Here is a 17,842-nt window from a genome sequence, read left to right as displayed (position 1 = left end):
TGGTGAACCCCCCCCCCCTCGGCATGATGGGAAATGGAGTCGAATCGACCAAAGTAACGACACCTCCTTTTCTCAACACTTTATGCGGCATGAGCGCCCCCGCGTGGTTGTTTAGCACAATGCTAAGAATTACACATGGAAATGCATTTGGTGGCCGAGTGGGTAGCATGCAGCCCACGCAGTCGGGACATGGAAGACCTGGCTTGGGATCTCCTCTTGGCATCTCCGTGTGGAGTTTGCATGTTCTCCCTGCGCGTGCGTGCCCCCCCCCCATTCTAAAAACATGCTAGGTTAATTGGCCACTCCAAATTGTCCATAGGTATGAATGTGAGTGTGAATGGTTGTTTGTCTATATGTGCCCTGGGATTGGCAGCTGGGATAGGCTCCAGCCCCCCACCCCAGTGAGGACCCCCCCACACACACACACATTTGAAGTCAATGAAAGCCCCACATTTTAATAAAAGTCATAAAATAATAAGTCTTACAGACACGGATACACGCATACACGCATACACGGATACACGGATACACGGATACACGGATACACGCATACACGGATACACGCATACACGGATACAGGGATACAGGGATACACGGATACACGCATACACGCATACGCTATATAGACTAATGGCAGACATAGCAACGTCTCATCAATCCACATCCATTTCAGACATCAAACAAAGTTTTGGCAAATCAGAACTTGAAAATAAAGGCCACCAGAAAGAACAGCAGTGATGCAACAAGTCGGCCATGAAGGGATATGCGCCGTGGTCTTTGGCAACGTCTGTCCAAAGCGTTTGTGTTCCAGCTGAGATGCCAGACTTCCATTTTCCAAGCCAAACGAGGCCAAAGGCAAACGAGCGTGTGTAGCCACAACATGGCTGCTTGTGTGGATCACAAACACAGGAGCACTCGCTCCGCTCCCGTGTTTACCTGTCAACATGCAACACGCTTTGGTCACACGGTCAAAGATGGCTGCTGGCCAAGCCTCCATGGATGACAAAGGGACCTTTTCTTCGTTTCTGGAGAGCCAAAACACATTTCAGAAACGGACGCTTGGTGTACCTCCACCTTAGTGTACCTCCACCTTAGTGTACCTCCACCTTAGTGTACCTCCACCTTAGTGTACCTCCACCATCGTGTACCTCCACCTTAGTGTACCTCCACCTTAGTGTACCTCCATCTTAGTGTACCTCCACCATCGTGTACCTCCACCATAGTGTACCTCCACCTTAGTGTAGCTCCACCTTAGTGTACCTCCAACTTAGTGTACCTCCACCTTAGTGTACCTCCACCTTAGTGTACCTCCAACTAGACTTGGTCTACGATGACAAATCCGAGGTCTGGACAGACTTTGTTGCAAGTCCCGGTGGAGGAGCATCTAATTGTCTTAAGATGCTTTAAAAAGATTGCACGGTGGAGGTGTTTATTATGCAAACCAGATCAAAAGGGAATCGAACCTTTCGCTCAGTGTCTATCTGCTGATGGATGAACGCCGCATGACAGCTGCGGTCGGGGATGCAAACCACAAGACGCACTTGCTGTGTTCATCGGTGATCTAGAAGATGGCGCATATCCAAAACAGAAGACATCAGCAGGTTTCAGTTGGAAGACCAAATAACGGTGTGGTCGTGGAAAGGAGATTCCAAAGAAAGGAATGGATCATCCGCTCATACGGAGGAGGCAGCTAGAGTTCTTTCCACACCATGGACCTGATTGTTCAGTTTTTGCCGCTGGACGAACTCTGAGGGTTCTTCAAGAATCTGGCCGGGGACGTGGCCATCGGCCGGCGTGCTTTGCAGAGCAGATGGTTCCTGAAGGCCTCCATGTTCCGCCTCATCTGGCGTCACGGCGCTGTGAGAGTTGCGCGGCTCCAGATTGCACGCCGTGCCCTGAAGGAACTGCAAGAAGTTCTCCTCGATGGAAGCCTCACGGCTGGGCAGCTGTTCCCCCCGACCGGACCGGGCCCGTTTGAAAAGGCAGGCCAGGTGGCGCCCCAGTTCTTCTCGAATCTGCCGATTGAGACATCCGTAGAAGAACGGGTTGGAGGTGAAGCAGAAGTAGCCGATCCACGTGACCACACCTTCCAACCGGGCCAGCCAGGCGGGGGAGGCGGACACCACGGCTGAGTAGAGATGGAAAGAAAAGTACGGCAGCCAGCAGAACAAGAACTGGCCCCCCACCGCCACCAAAACCACGGCGGCCTTCCCGCCACCAAAGGTCCTTTGAGCTGTGCTGCGGGAGCCCGTCCCGCCGAAGCTCGCAGCCGTGGTGGAGTGGCTGCCGGTGGACTCGGATCGTGGTCTCAGGGTGTCCATCCAAGTGGGGAGCGGGCCCTGATGGGTGGCCGCCACTCGGGCCACCTTGAACATATTGCAGTAGACCACCAGAAGAATCAGCACGGGACACAGGAAATAGATGACGGTGAAGAACACCGTGAAGAGCAAGTGTGCCGTCCGGCCTCCCGCCCAGCGGAGGGAGCAGGATGTCTGAGCTGAGGGGAGCGCCGAAGGGGCGCTCGCCTCCTGGTTCCCTTGGAGCAGCCACCCCAGGAGAGGCACCGACGACATGACGACGGCTTTAATCCAGACCCCGACCAGCACCGCCGCCACCACCCCCAAAGTCATCTTCACCTCGTGGCGCATGGGGTGCACGATGTAGTAGTAGCGCTCCACGTTGATGGCGCAAATGGTGAGGATGGCCGCGCTCACCAGGCAGACACTCAAGCAGAGGTAGGTCTGGCACAGGGCCTCGTGAGCCAGGAACTGGTCGGACACCACGCCCAGCGGCATCAGCACCAGCGCCGCCAGCAGGTCCACCAGGCACAGGTGGAACACCAAGGCAAACTTGCGCAGCTGCATCATTTTGGTGATGACGATCATCACGGCGAGGTTCCCCACCACGGCCAGGGTGTCCATCGCCAGCATGGCGCACAGCGCCACAAGCTGGCTCGCGCTCGCTCCGCTTCGGACGCTGGCGACGGGCTGGCTCACGTTGGAGGCGTTTGGATGCAGAGAGACGGGAAACCAAGGCAGCCCGGAGAGCGACGTGTTCCAGGACGGACTTGGCGTGACAGGGTGCTCCATGAGAGGATGGGCTGTGGAGGAGACGGTCCGCTAGGTGTCACGGGCCCATCTCCCATCCTCCCCTGGTGGAGGGCGTCACTGGGGGGTTCACTGGGGGTTTGCTGGGGGGTTCAGGAGGTGGAGTCCATCATGGAGCTCAAAGGGGATCACAGAAGACCGAAGTCCATTATCGATGAAGCAGCTTAGATGCTCCGCTTTGGAGTTAACCAGGCAAAGCTGAGAAATAGAAATATTGTTATTCACAAAGAGGTATTCAAATTTGGATTATTTATTATTAATTATTATTTAGATTATGATTGCATATCAATGTGTATTCATTCATTTTAATGGGTGCTGGAGCCTATGTCTTGTAGTCTTTTTTTTAGTTTTAATTGGTTTTATTTCTTTTACTTTTATTTTTGTATTTATTTTTACCCAATTCTTGTATTTATTGCTTGAATTGTTTTATGTATTGTTTATTTTTAAATATATTTCTGTTTTAAGTGTGTGTCTTAATTTGATCCTTGCCAGGCTCAACCCAACACGATGTGTCGTGATCTTTGTGTTTACGGTCACAACCCCACCAGCGCACCGTAAAACTGGTCCGGCGAGCACCAGTACGGGTAACATTTCCAGATGCCGTGCACCTGCATTGGGCAACTTTTCCATTGAGCCGTACCAGCGAGGCGCCTGCTCGATCCCTGCCCACATCCACACGGACGGCGTCACAATACCCCGACAGCCTGGGCATGGCGGCCGTTTAGCGTTCGGGTCAAAGGGTCACCGTCACCTTCAACCTAATTCAACGACCTGGCATGCAGCGAATGTAGAGCAGGTCTCTGGGGGTCCTTGGCCGTATCGTATTGATCCTTTTCTTTGGTTTGATTTGTGAGTTGCAAACCAACACCAACGACCAAAAGCAAGGCAGCATGTCGCTGAGGAGACGATGGCGTGCTTCGCTTCACTAAATCTGAGGAAGCACATCAAACCATATAGAAATATGGAAATATGATACTGGCATAGTATCAGGATTGAATGGTGATAGATGATAACCAACGATTATTGGTGGTACATGACAATGGAGGGACAATAAATAAATACAAAGATAATAATAATAAATACGAATAAGAAGCAAACCCGTTGTTCTGCTACACTTTGACTCCTGACTCGTCTGTCAAAGTGTTCTCCGAGTTTGGAGATCCAGAGGACCTGACGAGGGATCTCATTTGAGTACAGTACTGCACAGATTAGTATTTAGTAATAATAGTAGTATTAGTGTATTATTATATTATAGTATTTGACCTTTTCACCAAAGGGCTCCCATTCACTTCACTCACCAACACGCCTTCGTCATGTGTGTCACATACCTTAGTCTGCAGAGAGCTGCTCGCCGCTCACCAGATTCACCATCTTTCCGCGTCTCAACAGCCGACACGAGGATACACACAAACACACACACACAGCCGACACAAGGATACACACAAACACACACACAACCGACACAAGGATACACACAAACACACACAACCGACACAAGGATACACAGCAGTCAGAAGAAGAAGAAGAAGAATGGGATGCTCCTGTGTCTCCTCCTCACCTGGCCCTTCCCACCCAAACCCTCCCCCTCTCTTTGGCCGGCCCCCCTCCCCATTCCTCCAAACACACACAGACACACACCCCTCGCTCTTGCAGCCCCCCTCCAAAGCAGGTCATCCATCCAGGTGGGGGGGGCAGAGCTGGAACAGAGGGGAGAGACGGAAGAGTAGAGCAGGAGGCTCTCACACACACACACACACACACACACACACACACACACACACACACACACACACACACGTAGTGGCTTCAACATGAGCCCAGGGCAACTGCAGAGCAGACAGGCAGGGTGGGGGGGCAGGAAGCCCTGTTGTCAGCTGCAGGGTCCTAGTGCCTCCTCACCCCCACTCTTCTTTTCTCCCCCCCCACTCGTGTGAACGCGGGTCACCTGTCTTCTCTTTGGCCAGCGTTTGGGAGGACCAACCACCCTCGGCCCAGAGATAGGAGTCACGTCCCATTAGCCGTCTCGCTGTACGCTCGGCACGCCGTGACCTTCCTCCATGCAGCCAATCCAGCACGAGCTGTCTGATTGGGCGGGATTAGGGATGGACATCCAGGGAAGGACTGGCTCATGTAGGGATGGAGACCAGATGAACGTTTACAAAATAGACCATATTATATTTTATAATACCTCATATATGCCTCTTGACTTTCAAAGAGGTCACCATACTTGCCACTGGGGGGGGGGGGGCTCGCATCCGTGGTCGGGAAGGACCCTTCGGAGTCCCCTGGTGCTGTACATCTTCTGAGGATGGGCCTGAAAGCTTCACAGCCGCTGAACATGTCATGTGAATTTCACTGACCGCCGTTTCCTTGCCTGGGGGGGGGGTCGCACATGCAAGAAGCAAAAGTCACAATGGTCAAATCTGCTAAATCTCAAGCGTGGTCCAAGAAAGAGGATTTATATTTGCACCATTTGTGTCAACTGTAAACAGAGAGATTACCAGAGCATTGCAGGCTGGAGCAGCCAAGCTTATCTTGGACACGCCCGTGTGTTGCGTCATCACAGCAGCCGACCTCTGGGATGAAGATCAACCTGCCACCTTCCCCTCCGCTGCTGGACTCGGTGCACCTGCCGCTGACGGCCTCATGGGGGGGCACCCGGTGCAAAGCTACACCTGAATGTGAGCTCCATCTTCCACCACCAAAGCCGCTGACTCATACGTTCCCTTCAAAATATCGCCATGGGCAACAGCAGCCGTTACATAACCGCTGCAAAGCAAAGTCAAGATGAACATATGGCTCCGTCCGTCTGCTGCTAGCTTTAGGAGTACTACTGGAATACACCCTTGTAGTATACTGCTGTATCACCCAACACAATCAAGCACTTTCCACCGGGGACGACGCAAAGAACCGTGTTGATGAAATGGGAGGATGTCTAGTGGACTATGGACTATGGACTAGAGATTATGGACTATGGACTATAGATTATAGACTATGGATTATAGACTATAGATTGTGGACTGTAAGGGCTTTTGGAGCAATGGCCATGCTGCTGAAGCCATGGACTGGACTGTAAGAAGAAAGCTTGGCATCTAAATGCAGGCTCACCAACCATGAAGGAGATTTCCATACACATGAATTCAAACAACAACAAATGTTTCATAATCCCATCCGGCAAAAATGATCATCAGTCACGGATACTGCTTCGGAACGAGTATCCCGCTCATCCCTACTCAATGGTTTCATAATCCATGGTACCGTTACATAGAGAAAAATCAAATATCTTTCTTCTGGCTTTTACGATGAAAAATAAAGTGCATTCTTTTCCTTTGGTCTCCGCCTCGTTCCACTCCACTCCAAAAGTCCACACACAATTGCCTGTCTCCCGGGAGCACCATCATTGCCGTTTGAATGGAGAGCTGCTAGTAAGGGCCTCTTCCTGCAGCGCTTGATGGGCTATTACGGTCACGGAGGCAGCGGGAGGACTGGAAGGCGAGCCGGAAAGGCCAAGTACTCGGAAAACAGGAGCGTGGCGGCGGGTCAGCATTCCCACTCACTCAGTCTCAAATGATGTGCGCTTCACAAAGACAAACAGAACAAACTGAATTTTGTGCCGTTTCATCCAGGCCCGGGTCCAGGCTGCACATTTGGGGGGGGGGGGGGGCATTACGCACCCATGTCATGCCAGCACTTGTTGTTTCTCTACCCTGGGACCTGGGGGGGGGCGCTGTGGGCAGGTTGATGGGGGAGCTGTCTTGTGCTTTTTCTGGTGGCGTTATCACCTCTAAAGTTTGGATTTGGGGGAGGGGGGGGGGGGGCATTGCCCTTGCCCCAGTGCAGAGAGAGATCTCATTTGTCAGCTTGACCAGAGGTGGGGTCTCCAGCCCACAGCCGGATTGGAAGATGAGGGAGTCGACCTTCTCTGAGACTTTGATTTGGCCGACACGGCTCTTCTCCAGAAAAGACTTCATGAGAGCAGCTTTTAGGGCCTTTGGAAACGTTCCAGTGTCCAGTTGGGCGCCAACATGACAACCCTGCGTGTGCGTTACTGCCACCTCCACCACAGTCAGGTATGTGGTTTAGATGACAGACTCCATCAGTAAATAGTCCGTATGTACCAATAGCACCTCGTTAAAGGTCGGCCTTGGACAAATGTTGACTTTGTCACCACAGCAGCCGGCTGGACGACAGGCGTCACGGTGCTCTCAATACGACGTAGCATAAGCTGATTCAGGCGCGTCAATAGGAGCTTCTGTAGCGTCTGGGATTCGGTCTCCATTTCACGTTACGTCATCTGTGAAATGTGATCATGGAGACAGCCCTTCCAGTGTTAATGAGCTCAGGTCACTTCAGGCGGCTACGTCTACTTCACGGCTCAAAAGCAGTTCGGGTTCGATGCCCGCTGAGAAAGAAAGCTGCCACGTATTCCAGTGTGACGCCTTGGGATTGGACTGGCTGCAGAAAGAGAGCCCTGCCTTGAAACCACTTGGGAAGGGCGCCGGCGGCGAGGCGAGAAGGCAAGGCCACTTCAGATTTACCAAAGAGCCAAAACAGCCCATGAAAGGCCACAGGCGGTTGCCTGGCAACAGTATCGCCACCACAGCAGGAAGTGGCGGCAAACCGAGCATTAATCACTCTCGGATCCATCTCGCACACGACGCCGCTACAAAGCTTTGCTGTGCCAAAGGTCTCTCCTAAATGTCCTTCATTTCTCTTCCACACTTATTATAATATATTATATATTATTATGTATTGTTATGTATTATTATGTATTATTATGTATTATTATGTATTATTATGTATTATTATGTATTATTATTTATTATTATTTATTATTATTTATTATTATTTATTATTATTTATTATTATTTATTATTTAGTCACACAAGCCAGCAATTTATTGTCAAAACACAAAAAGGCTTGGTGAATGTTTTCCCTCCATCCTAATAATCTCTCCCAATAATCCATCCCAATCTATTGGAATAGATTGCCAACAATCCATCCCAATAATCCATCCCTGTGCCTGAGTTTTACTTTGCCTCGGAATTCCCATCTATTCCAAGTCTATCAAAACATGGGTGGAAAGTCTTCCTACTGAGCCAAGTGGGATTGATCATGGATGTAATCTGTAATCTGTAACGGAAATGATGGAATATTGTTCAGTAGAGTAAATGCTTTTGTACGGAATCTAACATCTAATGTGGTCGTGATTACCAGTGATTGGGAAACTGGTAATCCCCCCCCCCATGTGTTGTTATTTCTACGTCATATGTATATTTGACACGATCGGTATTCAGCCCAAATTGCTCAATTTGTGGCTCCGCCCATGTCCGGTGGGCGTGGCTAGCACGGGGTATTTTTTCATCTGAGCCCGGGTAAAGGCGTGACGTCACAAAGGCAGGGACAGCAACGGCAATGTTTACTCGGGCTGTTCAAGTGTTGGATGACTCACCATCATTTGGAAGGACTGCGTCGTTCCTGGCCGTCCCACTTTGGAATCGAAGACGCCTGTCCGGCTTCCGCTACGTCGTCTAGACTGCGCATCCTCAGTGCGGCCACTGACGGCGCTAAATGTGCACTTCCTTTGGCGCAAACACTGCAGCGGCGGGAGGGAAGCTTCGTCGGCGGGGCTGAAGACACCGCGGGAGGCTGGGAGATGGTAGCATCCGTCCAAAGTGCTTTGAAAGCGGCCGATGACGAGACGTCGTCGCCTTATGGAGACCCTTTTGTGTAGTTTGGCATCGGGGTTATTCTGGCGCCGATATTTCCTCTTGGCGTCCTTCCCTGTGTCCTCCTCGTCATCTCCATCATCATCATCATCACCATCATCATCACCATCATCGGACAGAGAGAGGAGAGCAACATCTGCATGCTGCAGCATCGTCAGCAGTCAGGGTCTGCATAGGCTCCATCTCGGCTGAAGGTGGGTGTCTGGGTCCAATTCCCATCCTTGGCTCATGTTTTATCACCAATGCTGCCATTAGCAAATACTACGCTACTAGCAAATACCCTACTAATAGCAAATACTAGGTACACGTTGGAACTATCAATATATTATTAGAATCAATTCCCGGCCCGGGGACTGTAAGGCTAGAGAATGGAAGGGATGTCCGTCTTGTCATTGGAGATGGAAATCGGACATAGACGGGCTGCGATGCTGCATGCTGCCAATGAAGGACAGGAGGACATCATGGGGGGGGGGGGCAATGTTGACGCTTGCGTTTTGTGTCAAAGTCAAAGGAGAACTGCTTCATCGCTTCACATTCAAACTTTTACTTGCATAACAACAAAGGGAACCCCCCACCACAAACACGCCCCCCCCCCCCCGCCTGTTTACTAAACACAAGCCTCTTCTGGCTAGTCGTATCCTGGCTCACCGCAGATCATAACCCTCGTCTCCTTGCATTGATGCACAGGCTAACATGCTAACGTGCTAACGGGCATCAGCTGTACGACAACACACACTGACATTACGGACAAAAGTGTTGTTTTCTCTCGCTATGACCGGCGGTCCCCGAGTTCCGTTAGTAACCGCGGTCTCTCCCTTTCAGCCCCCACCAAGCGATGCCCAGGACTGTTCCACCTTCTGGGATTGAGGCCGCAGCACAGCTCCCTGGGATATAGACCTTCTGCCAGCATGTTGCAGGCCTCCAGCAGAGCCGGCGGCAGGCGGACCAGAACATCACCTCCTTGGAGGGAGTGTTGGCAATGGGCCCTGTGTTTGGGCCTCCTCTGGCCCCCGGGGGCCGTGGGGTCAGCGCTCAACTGCCACAAGACTTGTATCTGCGCCTCCAACATAATGAGCTGCTCCAAGATGAATCTGACCAGCATCCCGACGGGGCTGCCACTCTACACGGCCGTTCTGGATCTCAGCTACAATGACATCACAAGCCTGAGGTCAGAGTGGACTCCTGTGAAGCTCCCCAAACTCCGCAACTTGCTGCTCAGTCACAACGGCCTCCTCTTCCTGTCTTCAGAGGCCTTCAACTATGTGAAGAACCTGCGCTACCTGGACCTGTCCTCCAACGGCCTGCAACAGCTGGATGAGTTTGTCTTCGAGCCTTTGGTCAACCTGGAGGTTCTCCTGTTGTACAACAACAACATTCACCAGATCGACCGCTCGGCTTTCATCACCATGGTCAATCTCCATAAGCTCTACTTGAGCCAGAACCAAATCTCCCGATTCCCCGTGGAGCTTGTCAAGGAAAAGTCCCGTCTGGAGAAACTCAGCTTGCTGGACGTGTCCTCCAACAAGATTAAAATGTTGCCCATTGATGAGCTTCAGGTCCTGCCGGCCTGGATTAAAAACGGCCTGTACTTCCACAACAACCCCCTGCTGTGTCACTGCGACCTCTACACCCTGCTGGCACACTGGAACATCCGCAAGCTCAACTCAGCCCTGGACTTCAAGGAGGACTTCACGTGCGTCATGCCAGGCCCGCAGAAAACCCGAGTGGGGGTTTTTGATCTGAGCGGCGACACCATGAACTGCAGCACGTTCAAGGAGGCCGAGCAGGAGGCCTTTCTGGAGCAGTCGCTGCTTCTGGGCTGCGACACCAAACACAGGAACATGTTCAAAACCTGGACACTTCCTGGTAATGTGGCAGTGGTGCCAGGAGGCAACCAGACTGCCCGGGTCCTGCCAGACGGCAGTCTTCAAGTTAGTCCGGTCAGATCTGACGACTCCGGAACCTACACCTGCTTTGCCACCAGCGACACCTTCAATGAGACCATCTATGTGGTGCTGAAGGTCCACAACTTCACCATGCACGGCGGTGGAGATACCCTGAACACGGCATACACCACCTTGGTGGGCTGCCTGGCCAGCGTGGTTCTGGTGGTCATGTATCTCTACCTGACGCCGTGTCGCTGCTTCTGCTGCCCCAATAAGGGTAAAAGTAGGGGGGAGGACAGCATCCACTCCTCCATGTTGAGCGTGACGCCAACTCACGGGGAGCCGCCGTTCAAGGCCGAGCTGGACAGGCACGTGGCTTTCATGGACTCCAAGGAGGCCCAGCGCCAGAACGGCAAGCTGAACCCGAATGGGAACGAGGACGATGACGACCTGGACGTAGAGGCCAGTTCGCTTATGAAGGGAAAGAGGAAGAAGTCTGGAGCGGAGTCCATCAGCTCGGTCTTCTCAGACACTCCGATGATGGTCTGAGTGGGGAGGTGACCTCTACTAGCAGCCTTGCATCAAGGAACATGGCTAAAGCTAAAGCCAGCTTAGATGAGACACTTTATGGGAGTCAAGGTCTTGTTGGCGACCATCAGCAGGACTTTTCCAGCATCGTAACGTGTAGCACTTCATGGAATGATGTACTGTGAAGGACGGGCCGTGTCGGAAGAAGGGAAACTCACCATGTGACAGCGCTAATGTGGGCGGGAATTCCATTGGAGAAAGTAAACTAGCACCCAGCATCATAACAAAGACCAGAAGACATTGCTTCTAGCCTATGGTAGCGGAGGGGAGGGGTCAGATCGGCATCATCCACCTTCAGTTATCTGTGGGGGGCGCAGGATGCTGCATTATAGGAGATCTAGATGGCGCTAGCCGACGTTTTAGAGAGTAAAATGTAGCACAACTTGATAACAACGGTATACGTATATAGAGGTATATTTTCCATGACTGTGTACTCCTACTGTATTTATCCATCTCCTACATCCATTTTCTTAGGGTCAAGGGTGAGCTGGAGCCTATTACAGCTGACTTCAGGCGAGACGCAGGGACCCGGACCAGCCAATGGCAGGGAGCATAGACTACTGAGTTTTAGGGTTTCAAAAAAGAAGAAGTGGGAGTGAGAAAAAAAATGCTGACTAATGCTGAGTAACCACCAACTGAAATAGACTGTTCACCGGCTTATCAAAAGCCCCCCCCCCCCCCCGTGCCCAAAATAGACATCAAATGTTCCCAAAATGAGTAGCTGTGGCATTTCCACATGGCCATTTTGACGCCCCTGCACAACCTGCAGCTCCCTTGTTTCAAACGCCACCAATCATGACGGCACCCCCCCCCCCCACTGTGTTGTGTGGAAACATCTCGGGTGGGTTCTCTCTGTCATGCTAGTAACGTGGGAAGCCACCAGGACCAGCGAGCCGTCATGGCCTCTCATGACAGATCAACACTTTTACCTTTCAATGTCCCGTCTTTGTGCTCCTCCATCCATTCCCTCCGATCCGGGTCCTGGTCGCGGGGGCAGCAGTCTCAGTCTGGAAGCCCAGACCTCCTGGTCCCCGGACACCTCCTCCAGCTCCACAAGCCGTCCATGCTGGATAAGACTCCTTCTTCGGCTCGTCTTTGGTGCTGTCGTGCAAATTCCTATCAGGCAACTTAGAAGACATTTTTGTTCTTAACCCCCCCCCCCCTTGCAGATGCCAAGCGATGCTATCGGACCGCAGTCGGCCCGCTGTGAGACGGCCTTGCTTGTGCAGCTCAGCAATCCAGCTGTGCTCAAAGGGAGCATTTTGCCTTTGCCATCTAGAGATGGTGGCAGTGGGAAAAATGACATTGGATCCACATTTTGGACAAGATGTTGTCTTTTGGAGGCGTTTGATCAACAGTCTATTTCAGTTCATGGTCATGCAATACATTGCTGACTCCAAAATGTTTGTGTCTCATTTGGATGCTCTACTTAGAGCCTCCATAAGATGGAACACAGCAGCGTGTAAATTCTTTTGGTGGTTTTCGCCACTTTCAATTTTGATCAGCATTCACGCTCACATTGACGCCTACAGCCGACTTAGCGTCTCCAATGACCCTCACATCCACGCACTAAACATGCTAACTCCGCACAGAGGTACCCAGATGGAGATCGGAACCTCTGATCTCCAGGCCTAGGTCCAGGCCTAGGCCTAGGCCTAGGTCAGCGTGCAGCCCCTCTGCATGTTCCTGGCGTTAAAAGTAGTAGAAGCAAGTCATTCCGATGACACATGCACGTTGGTCCAAGCGTGTTTCCAGGAACGAATGGAGAGTAACGGGCCATCATGCATGTTGGATGTTGTTTAGCGGTTATGAAGGGGTGGGGTACAGGTACACCACCATGGACGGACACCACAGAAGGACATGAATAAGGAGGAATGAAAGCTGTCAAAGGGAGCTGGATGGATGAGATGGGTTGCATCTTGCCACTGTCCTTCATCATGAGTCCCAACACTAAAGCCATTGTCGGAGGCTCACTTCAGCTCCTGGCGTGCGTTTAGCCCTCAAAAGTCATCCAGGGAAATGAATACGGAGTACGGAAATGCCCACGGCATTAATTCATGTGTTTGCTCATTAAATGAATCCAGCGATTAGAGAAGAATTGTAGTCCTTTAAAAGGTGCTTTGGTCTCTTAACAGGAACGTTGTCAGCATCCCCCCCCCCCCCCCCCCCCCACATTGGGATATAGAACATCGGGTCTGGAATAACACAAGACACTAGTTTAGCACTAATTAGCACTAATAGTGTGGGCCACTTTGAAGGGTGCAGACCTCTTTCCAACATCCCTGCATATGGACATATAAAGTATATACTGTATCTGTTGAGTATTCTAGTTGTACAGTTGCGTATGTTCTATCAGTGTACTGCACATGTGTTGTTGTGTAATCCGACCGTGTTGCTCATTTGGCCTGCTTCTGTGCTATTGTTGTTTTAACATGTAAGTCTTGACATACAGACGGATTTTTAGATAGCTTGGGTTTGTGACGCCGTTTCCATCGATCTCTCCATTTCCTGTACTGCATGTCTTCATCAGGTCACAGGGTCATGCTGCGGCCTATCCAAGCCGACTTCAGGCAGGAGGCGGGCTTTACCTTTGATGAACAAGCCAACATGCTAACAGGCAGTGATTATGTAGCCACAAGTGATTTTAGCCAGCATCTGACCTGAAGAGGAGGTCCTGTGACCTGCTTGGGTCGGGCCATGTCTGATGCCTGCTGGAGAATAGAATCCCTTCAGGATCACGTCCATCTCCATTAGACAGTACTGTTATGACTCCCACGCATGACAGGAAGAGCCGACATCGAGGATCAAAGCTGCGTCTGTGAACGCTTGGCGGCCACAACCCAGCGATGAGGAAAACGCTCACGCATGGCGACGAGGATGTGGGATGGATCTTTGAAAGAGAAAAGCGAAACGAAACGACTGCATCCGTGAAGGGCAATCTGGTCCTCTAACCATACACCAGCCGTCTGGGAACATTCCTGAGGTGATGGATGGAAGCCTTTAGATTGACAGGTCAAATGTAGAATGGCTTTGCATGGAATGCTAGGTGGGCGTGGCCTCTGCCATTTGCGGTATCACTTGATTAAAGACTGATATTGACACACTATGCTGCCTCCATGTCCATCTTTTACTGCCCGAGTCTGCGTTCCCTCACATACTGTACTAAGTGGTGATACTTGACTTTGTCTTTTCATGTACTACATATACTACAAACTCTGTTTTCCTTTTTCATTCTCACGAGGACGTCAATGAAATGTCAACTTCTTCATGTCACATAAAACAACTTCTTGAGCATTTCATGACAGATAAGAACCACTTAGGCAACGTCCTACGTTCAAGTGCAGCATCCTTGTTACGTACACAGAAAGACCCCGACATGACCAAGTGAATTCTTTGTTCTACTGGGGGTTAAATCCTGTATTGGATTCTAGGATTTCCAGGAAAAGGGTGAAATATCTGACTGCTACATCTTTGACTTTTGGTGCAAGTCTGAGACCACACCTCACAGTCCGTCCAGAAGGAGCCTGTGTTCTCTGTTCCTGCATCTTCCTTATCCCAGACTTTGAGGGCACGAGGAGGCTGGCTCGTTACGACGGTCTGGCTCCCGCCTCTGCATCGGCCTCTGCAGGCGGCTGGGGTGACTTGTGGAAAGGAGTCTCCTTGTAAATGAACCAGCAGTTGCCGGCCCACAAGATGAAGTTAAGAAAGCCAAAAATCTGGGAAAAGAGGAATCAAAAACGTTCTGGTCATGCAAAGCACAGCGGAGGCAGCGAGGGAAGAGAACCTACCACGGAGGCGTTTAGTCGACCCATGTGAGGCGTCGCACCAGCGGTGCACTTGGTGGTGCCGTCCTTGCACACGGTGAGGAACGTCAGAATGGTTGAAGGACTGGTGGCCCACTTCACGTCAGACAAACCTTTAGCCCACGCCGAGGAAGACGCCAGCCACAGGAAGGCAAAAGCGGCGGTAATGAGCAGGTCCTGGAGAGAAACAGGAAGTATTAGTAGCATGACAAAGGCCGTGTTAGATGCACTCTGTGGCCCCCACACAAGAAGGTATTTGACACTTGGGTTAGGGTCGGGGTCCGACACGGCCCGTACATTCCTGCCTTTTGCGGCCAAGGAGAAGAGCATACCAGCACGGGCCCACGGCTGCTTCCCCTGTACGTCTGCTGGAAGCCCAGGTAGATGACCAGGGAGGCGGTAGTGGAGAGAAATGCCAGCACTCCAATGCAGACATAAAACTGTGCGGATGACGAGTGGTCTCCGGTCAGGTAGTAAACGGTGGGGGTGGTCTGATTGACAACACAGGTTGGGACATGATAAGGATGCTCCATCAGCCTGCGTCAACACATGAAGGAACACCGGTGATCATCCTCAAGCTCTTTCAAGAACAATGCAAGCCTTGAAGGACGTGGCGTTGCGTGCGCACCTGAATGGGTAGTTAAAGTCTGCTTGTATTTCCTGGTTCTGGCCCCCAGGACACTGGACATTAACATGGGTTGTGCCGCTGTAGCCTCCAGTTGTGGCAAAGGCAAATATGGCGAAGACCTGCAACAACAACACACACTGGAGATGGGAGCTGCACTTCCTCTTCCCTTTTATGTCGTCAACGTAGTCCTACTCCTGACAGGAGGAACTCCCCAGTCGGACTAAGGATGGGTCGTCCCGCTTTGGGCTCCAACTTTGGGGTGCATCCCAGCGCTACCATGTGGTGCATTTGTGAGAAAACAGACAAACAAGAGCCCAGGCCACAAGGGCTCAGCAGTAGAAGAGCTCCCGGACATCCTGGTGTTTCACTTAGCTGTTACTTTTTTACCTTTACTTTGCATTTCTAGCATCAAAACTGGTGTGATTATTGATCAACTGTCCTTGCAAGCCGACACTTTAGCATGCTAGTCGGGAGCACCAAATACTTGGTGTCAACATTTATGACAACCAATTTCGAGGTTTGTGGCTAGCAAGGATGCGTCATGAGATGCTAACGGTCCATATGAGGACCATGTTCGAGTCCAAACTCACCCATTCTAGCAGACGGATGAATGCCAGCGGTTCTTTCAGAGGACCCAGGTCCAGAGTGAATCCAGAAGTCAGCACTTTCTGTGGTGAAGCGAGGAGAAATATTCGGTATTATGAGGAATTTGGGGAGGAATATTCAGCACTAGCGTGTTTGTGTAAAAGTGCGATCGACGTGTGTGCTGTTGTTACCTGGACAACAGATTCCATAGTTTCTCCTCGTTTCTCCTCTCCACAAAAACCTCCTTGCTGGTTTATGTTACTTTACTTTGGATCGTCACCGAGCTCGTCCAAACTTTTTTCAACTTCAGAAAGGGCGGTGTGGATGACACGTGACGTGGGGCCAGGACGCCGGCAGGGGGCGTCAGTGAGACGCATTGGCGAGGAGGAAGTAGACACCGGATGTCAGTGTTTATTTACGTAGCCTTAAAAAGGGCTGAACAGGCAGGAAATAATAGGCCAAATTGTCAACCAAATACTTGCTTCAAATGCCAATAAGAAAGTGTTGTGTTCATTTATTTCAAACACTACGCTCCCATGCCTGTAGGGGGCGATCACACATATACATATACTATACAGATGAGAAGTTTGAAACTATTTACAGTTTTAGCTGTTCATACTGCTACCAAACAGCGTGATTTTAGTTTTCCTTAGGTTCAAGGACAATCTGTTATTATGAAAGCATGGTTTTAATAAGCACTGCAGCTTTTCTTTCCAAGCAGGTTCTCCAGCAGGTGATTGACTTGACCAGCTCCTTCCTCAAACCAAAGGAGGGTCCATCATTCAAATCACCTGCTTTAGTGACCTGGGAAGAAAACCTGGAGTGTCTCGGCCCTCCATGGCAGGAGTTTGACACCCCTGCTAATATGACCATTTCTTCTCTGATTTTTCCAATGGTTTCTTCTGTGCTTCCTCCGGAACAAAAAAGGCAGTGGTATCATCTGCAAATAATACCAGCTTTCTCCTAGCTTTACGTGTTGCTTCCTGTCAGCTAGGTAGCTTTTCACCCAGTTCAGAAGTAATCCTCTGATTGCGTACCTTTCTAATGTAGTTATTAGGATGTCGGGATTGAGTGTATCCAAGAATAGAATCAGTTCCATGAATACTGCGTCTGATCTACAGCATTAGTGATTTCCCCCCTAATTACAATCAGTGGCATGGAGGTTGAAATGTTGACTTTCTGCTGGTAATTCCTTCCTATGAATTCTAGTGATTCCTTCCTTTGTCCAAGCGGTTCAACTTTTCAGACTTCTTTGCAGTGTTGACAAACAAATGTCTGGTGACAGTCCCTTCCGCTGTCATTTTATTGCTATACTATAAACTATAACTATACTATTCTATTTAGGTTTGGGTCAAAGCAAGTCTCTGCTTTTGAGCTTGGCAAACAAAGTGGGATACAAGCAGCCCCATCCTCCATGTTTGCCCTGTGCAGCCAAACAAGAAAGTTTGGCTTCTTTGTTGAAAGGCGCAGCCTGCACGGTAACGTATCTCGGAGGAAAAGAGTGGCTTTGTTTGCC

At 50.7% G+C, this 17,842-nt stretch overlaps 3 protein-coding genes across 3 annotated transcripts; 1 reads left to right on the top strand and 2 right to left on the bottom strand.

Annotated features, from left to right (window-relative positions):
• Nucleotides 1-441: 441 nt before the first annotated feature.
• Nucleotides 442-4,654, bottom strand: LOC131137036 (G-protein coupled receptor 61-like). The gene is made up of 2 exons (XM_058084524.1): nucleotides 4,436-4,654; nucleotides 442-3,305 (listed from the first exon to the last, which is right to left on the bottom strand). Exon 2 carries the CDS (start codon nucleotides 3,087-3,089, stop codon nucleotides 1,674-1,676), a length of 1,416 nt encoding a protein of 471 aa, XP_057940507.1. The 5' UTR covers nucleotides 3,090-3,305; nucleotides 4,436-4,654; the 3' UTR covers nucleotides 442-1,673.
• A 3,824-nt stretch (nucleotides 4,655-8,478) lies between these two features.
• On the top strand, nucleotides 8,479-14,416 carry LOC131137006 (amphoterin-induced protein 1-like). Its single transcript, XM_058084446.1, has 2 exons — nucleotides 8,479-9,030; nucleotides 9,659-14,416. Exon 2 carries the CDS (start codon nucleotides 9,745-9,747, stop codon nucleotides 11,269-11,271), a length of 1,527 nt encoding a protein of 508 aa, XP_057940429.1. The 5' UTR covers nucleotides 8,479-9,030; nucleotides 9,659-9,744; the 3' UTR covers nucleotides 11,272-14,416.
• LOC131137007 (synaptophysin-like protein 2) lies at nucleotides 13,505-16,708 on the bottom strand. Its single transcript, XM_058084447.1, has 6 exons — nucleotides 16,518-16,708; nucleotides 16,332-16,409; nucleotides 15,742-15,860; nucleotides 15,446-15,650; nucleotides 15,099-15,290; nucleotides 13,505-15,026 (listed from the first exon to the last, which is right to left on the bottom strand). Exons 1-6 carry the CDS (start codon nucleotides 16,533-16,535, stop codon nucleotides 14,898-14,900), a joined length of 741 nt encoding a protein of 246 aa, XP_057940430.1. The 5' UTR covers nucleotides 16,536-16,708; the 3' UTR covers nucleotides 13,505-14,897.
• Nucleotides 16,709-17,842: the final 1,134 nt, after the last annotated feature.

The sequence above is a fragment of the Doryrhamphus excisus genome, chromosome 10, assembly GCF_030265055.1.
Source record: "Doryrhamphus excisus isolate RoL2022-K1 chromosome 10, RoL_Dexc_1.0, whole genome shotgun sequence".
NCBI lineage: Eukaryota > Metazoa > Chordata > Actinopteri > Syngnathiformes > Syngnathidae > Doryrhamphus > Doryrhamphus excisus.
Note: the sequence above shows the minus strand (reverse complement) of the source record. Positions and strands in the feature narration are given on the sequence as shown.

Excerpts from the sequence above, each read along its gene's own strand:
- LOC131137036 (XM_058084524.1), bottom strand. The coding sequence starts at position 3,089 with ATGGAGCACCCTGTCACGCCAAGTCCGTCCTGGAACACGTCGCTCTCC.
- LOC131137006 (XM_058084446.1), top strand. The coding sequence starts at position 9,745 with ATGTTGCAGGCCTCCAGCAGAGCCGGCGGCAGGCGGACCAGAACATCA.
- LOC131137007 (XM_058084447.1), bottom strand. Across the intron at positions 15,651-15,741 it reads GACTTTAACTACCCATTCAG|GCTGATGGAGCATCCTTATC; the intron begins GTGCGCACGCAA and ends GTGTTGACGCAG. Across the intron at positions 15,291-15,445 it reads GCAGCCGTGGGCCCGTGCTG|GACCTGCTCATTACCGCCGC; the intron begins GTATGCTCTTCT and ends GTTTCTCTCCAG.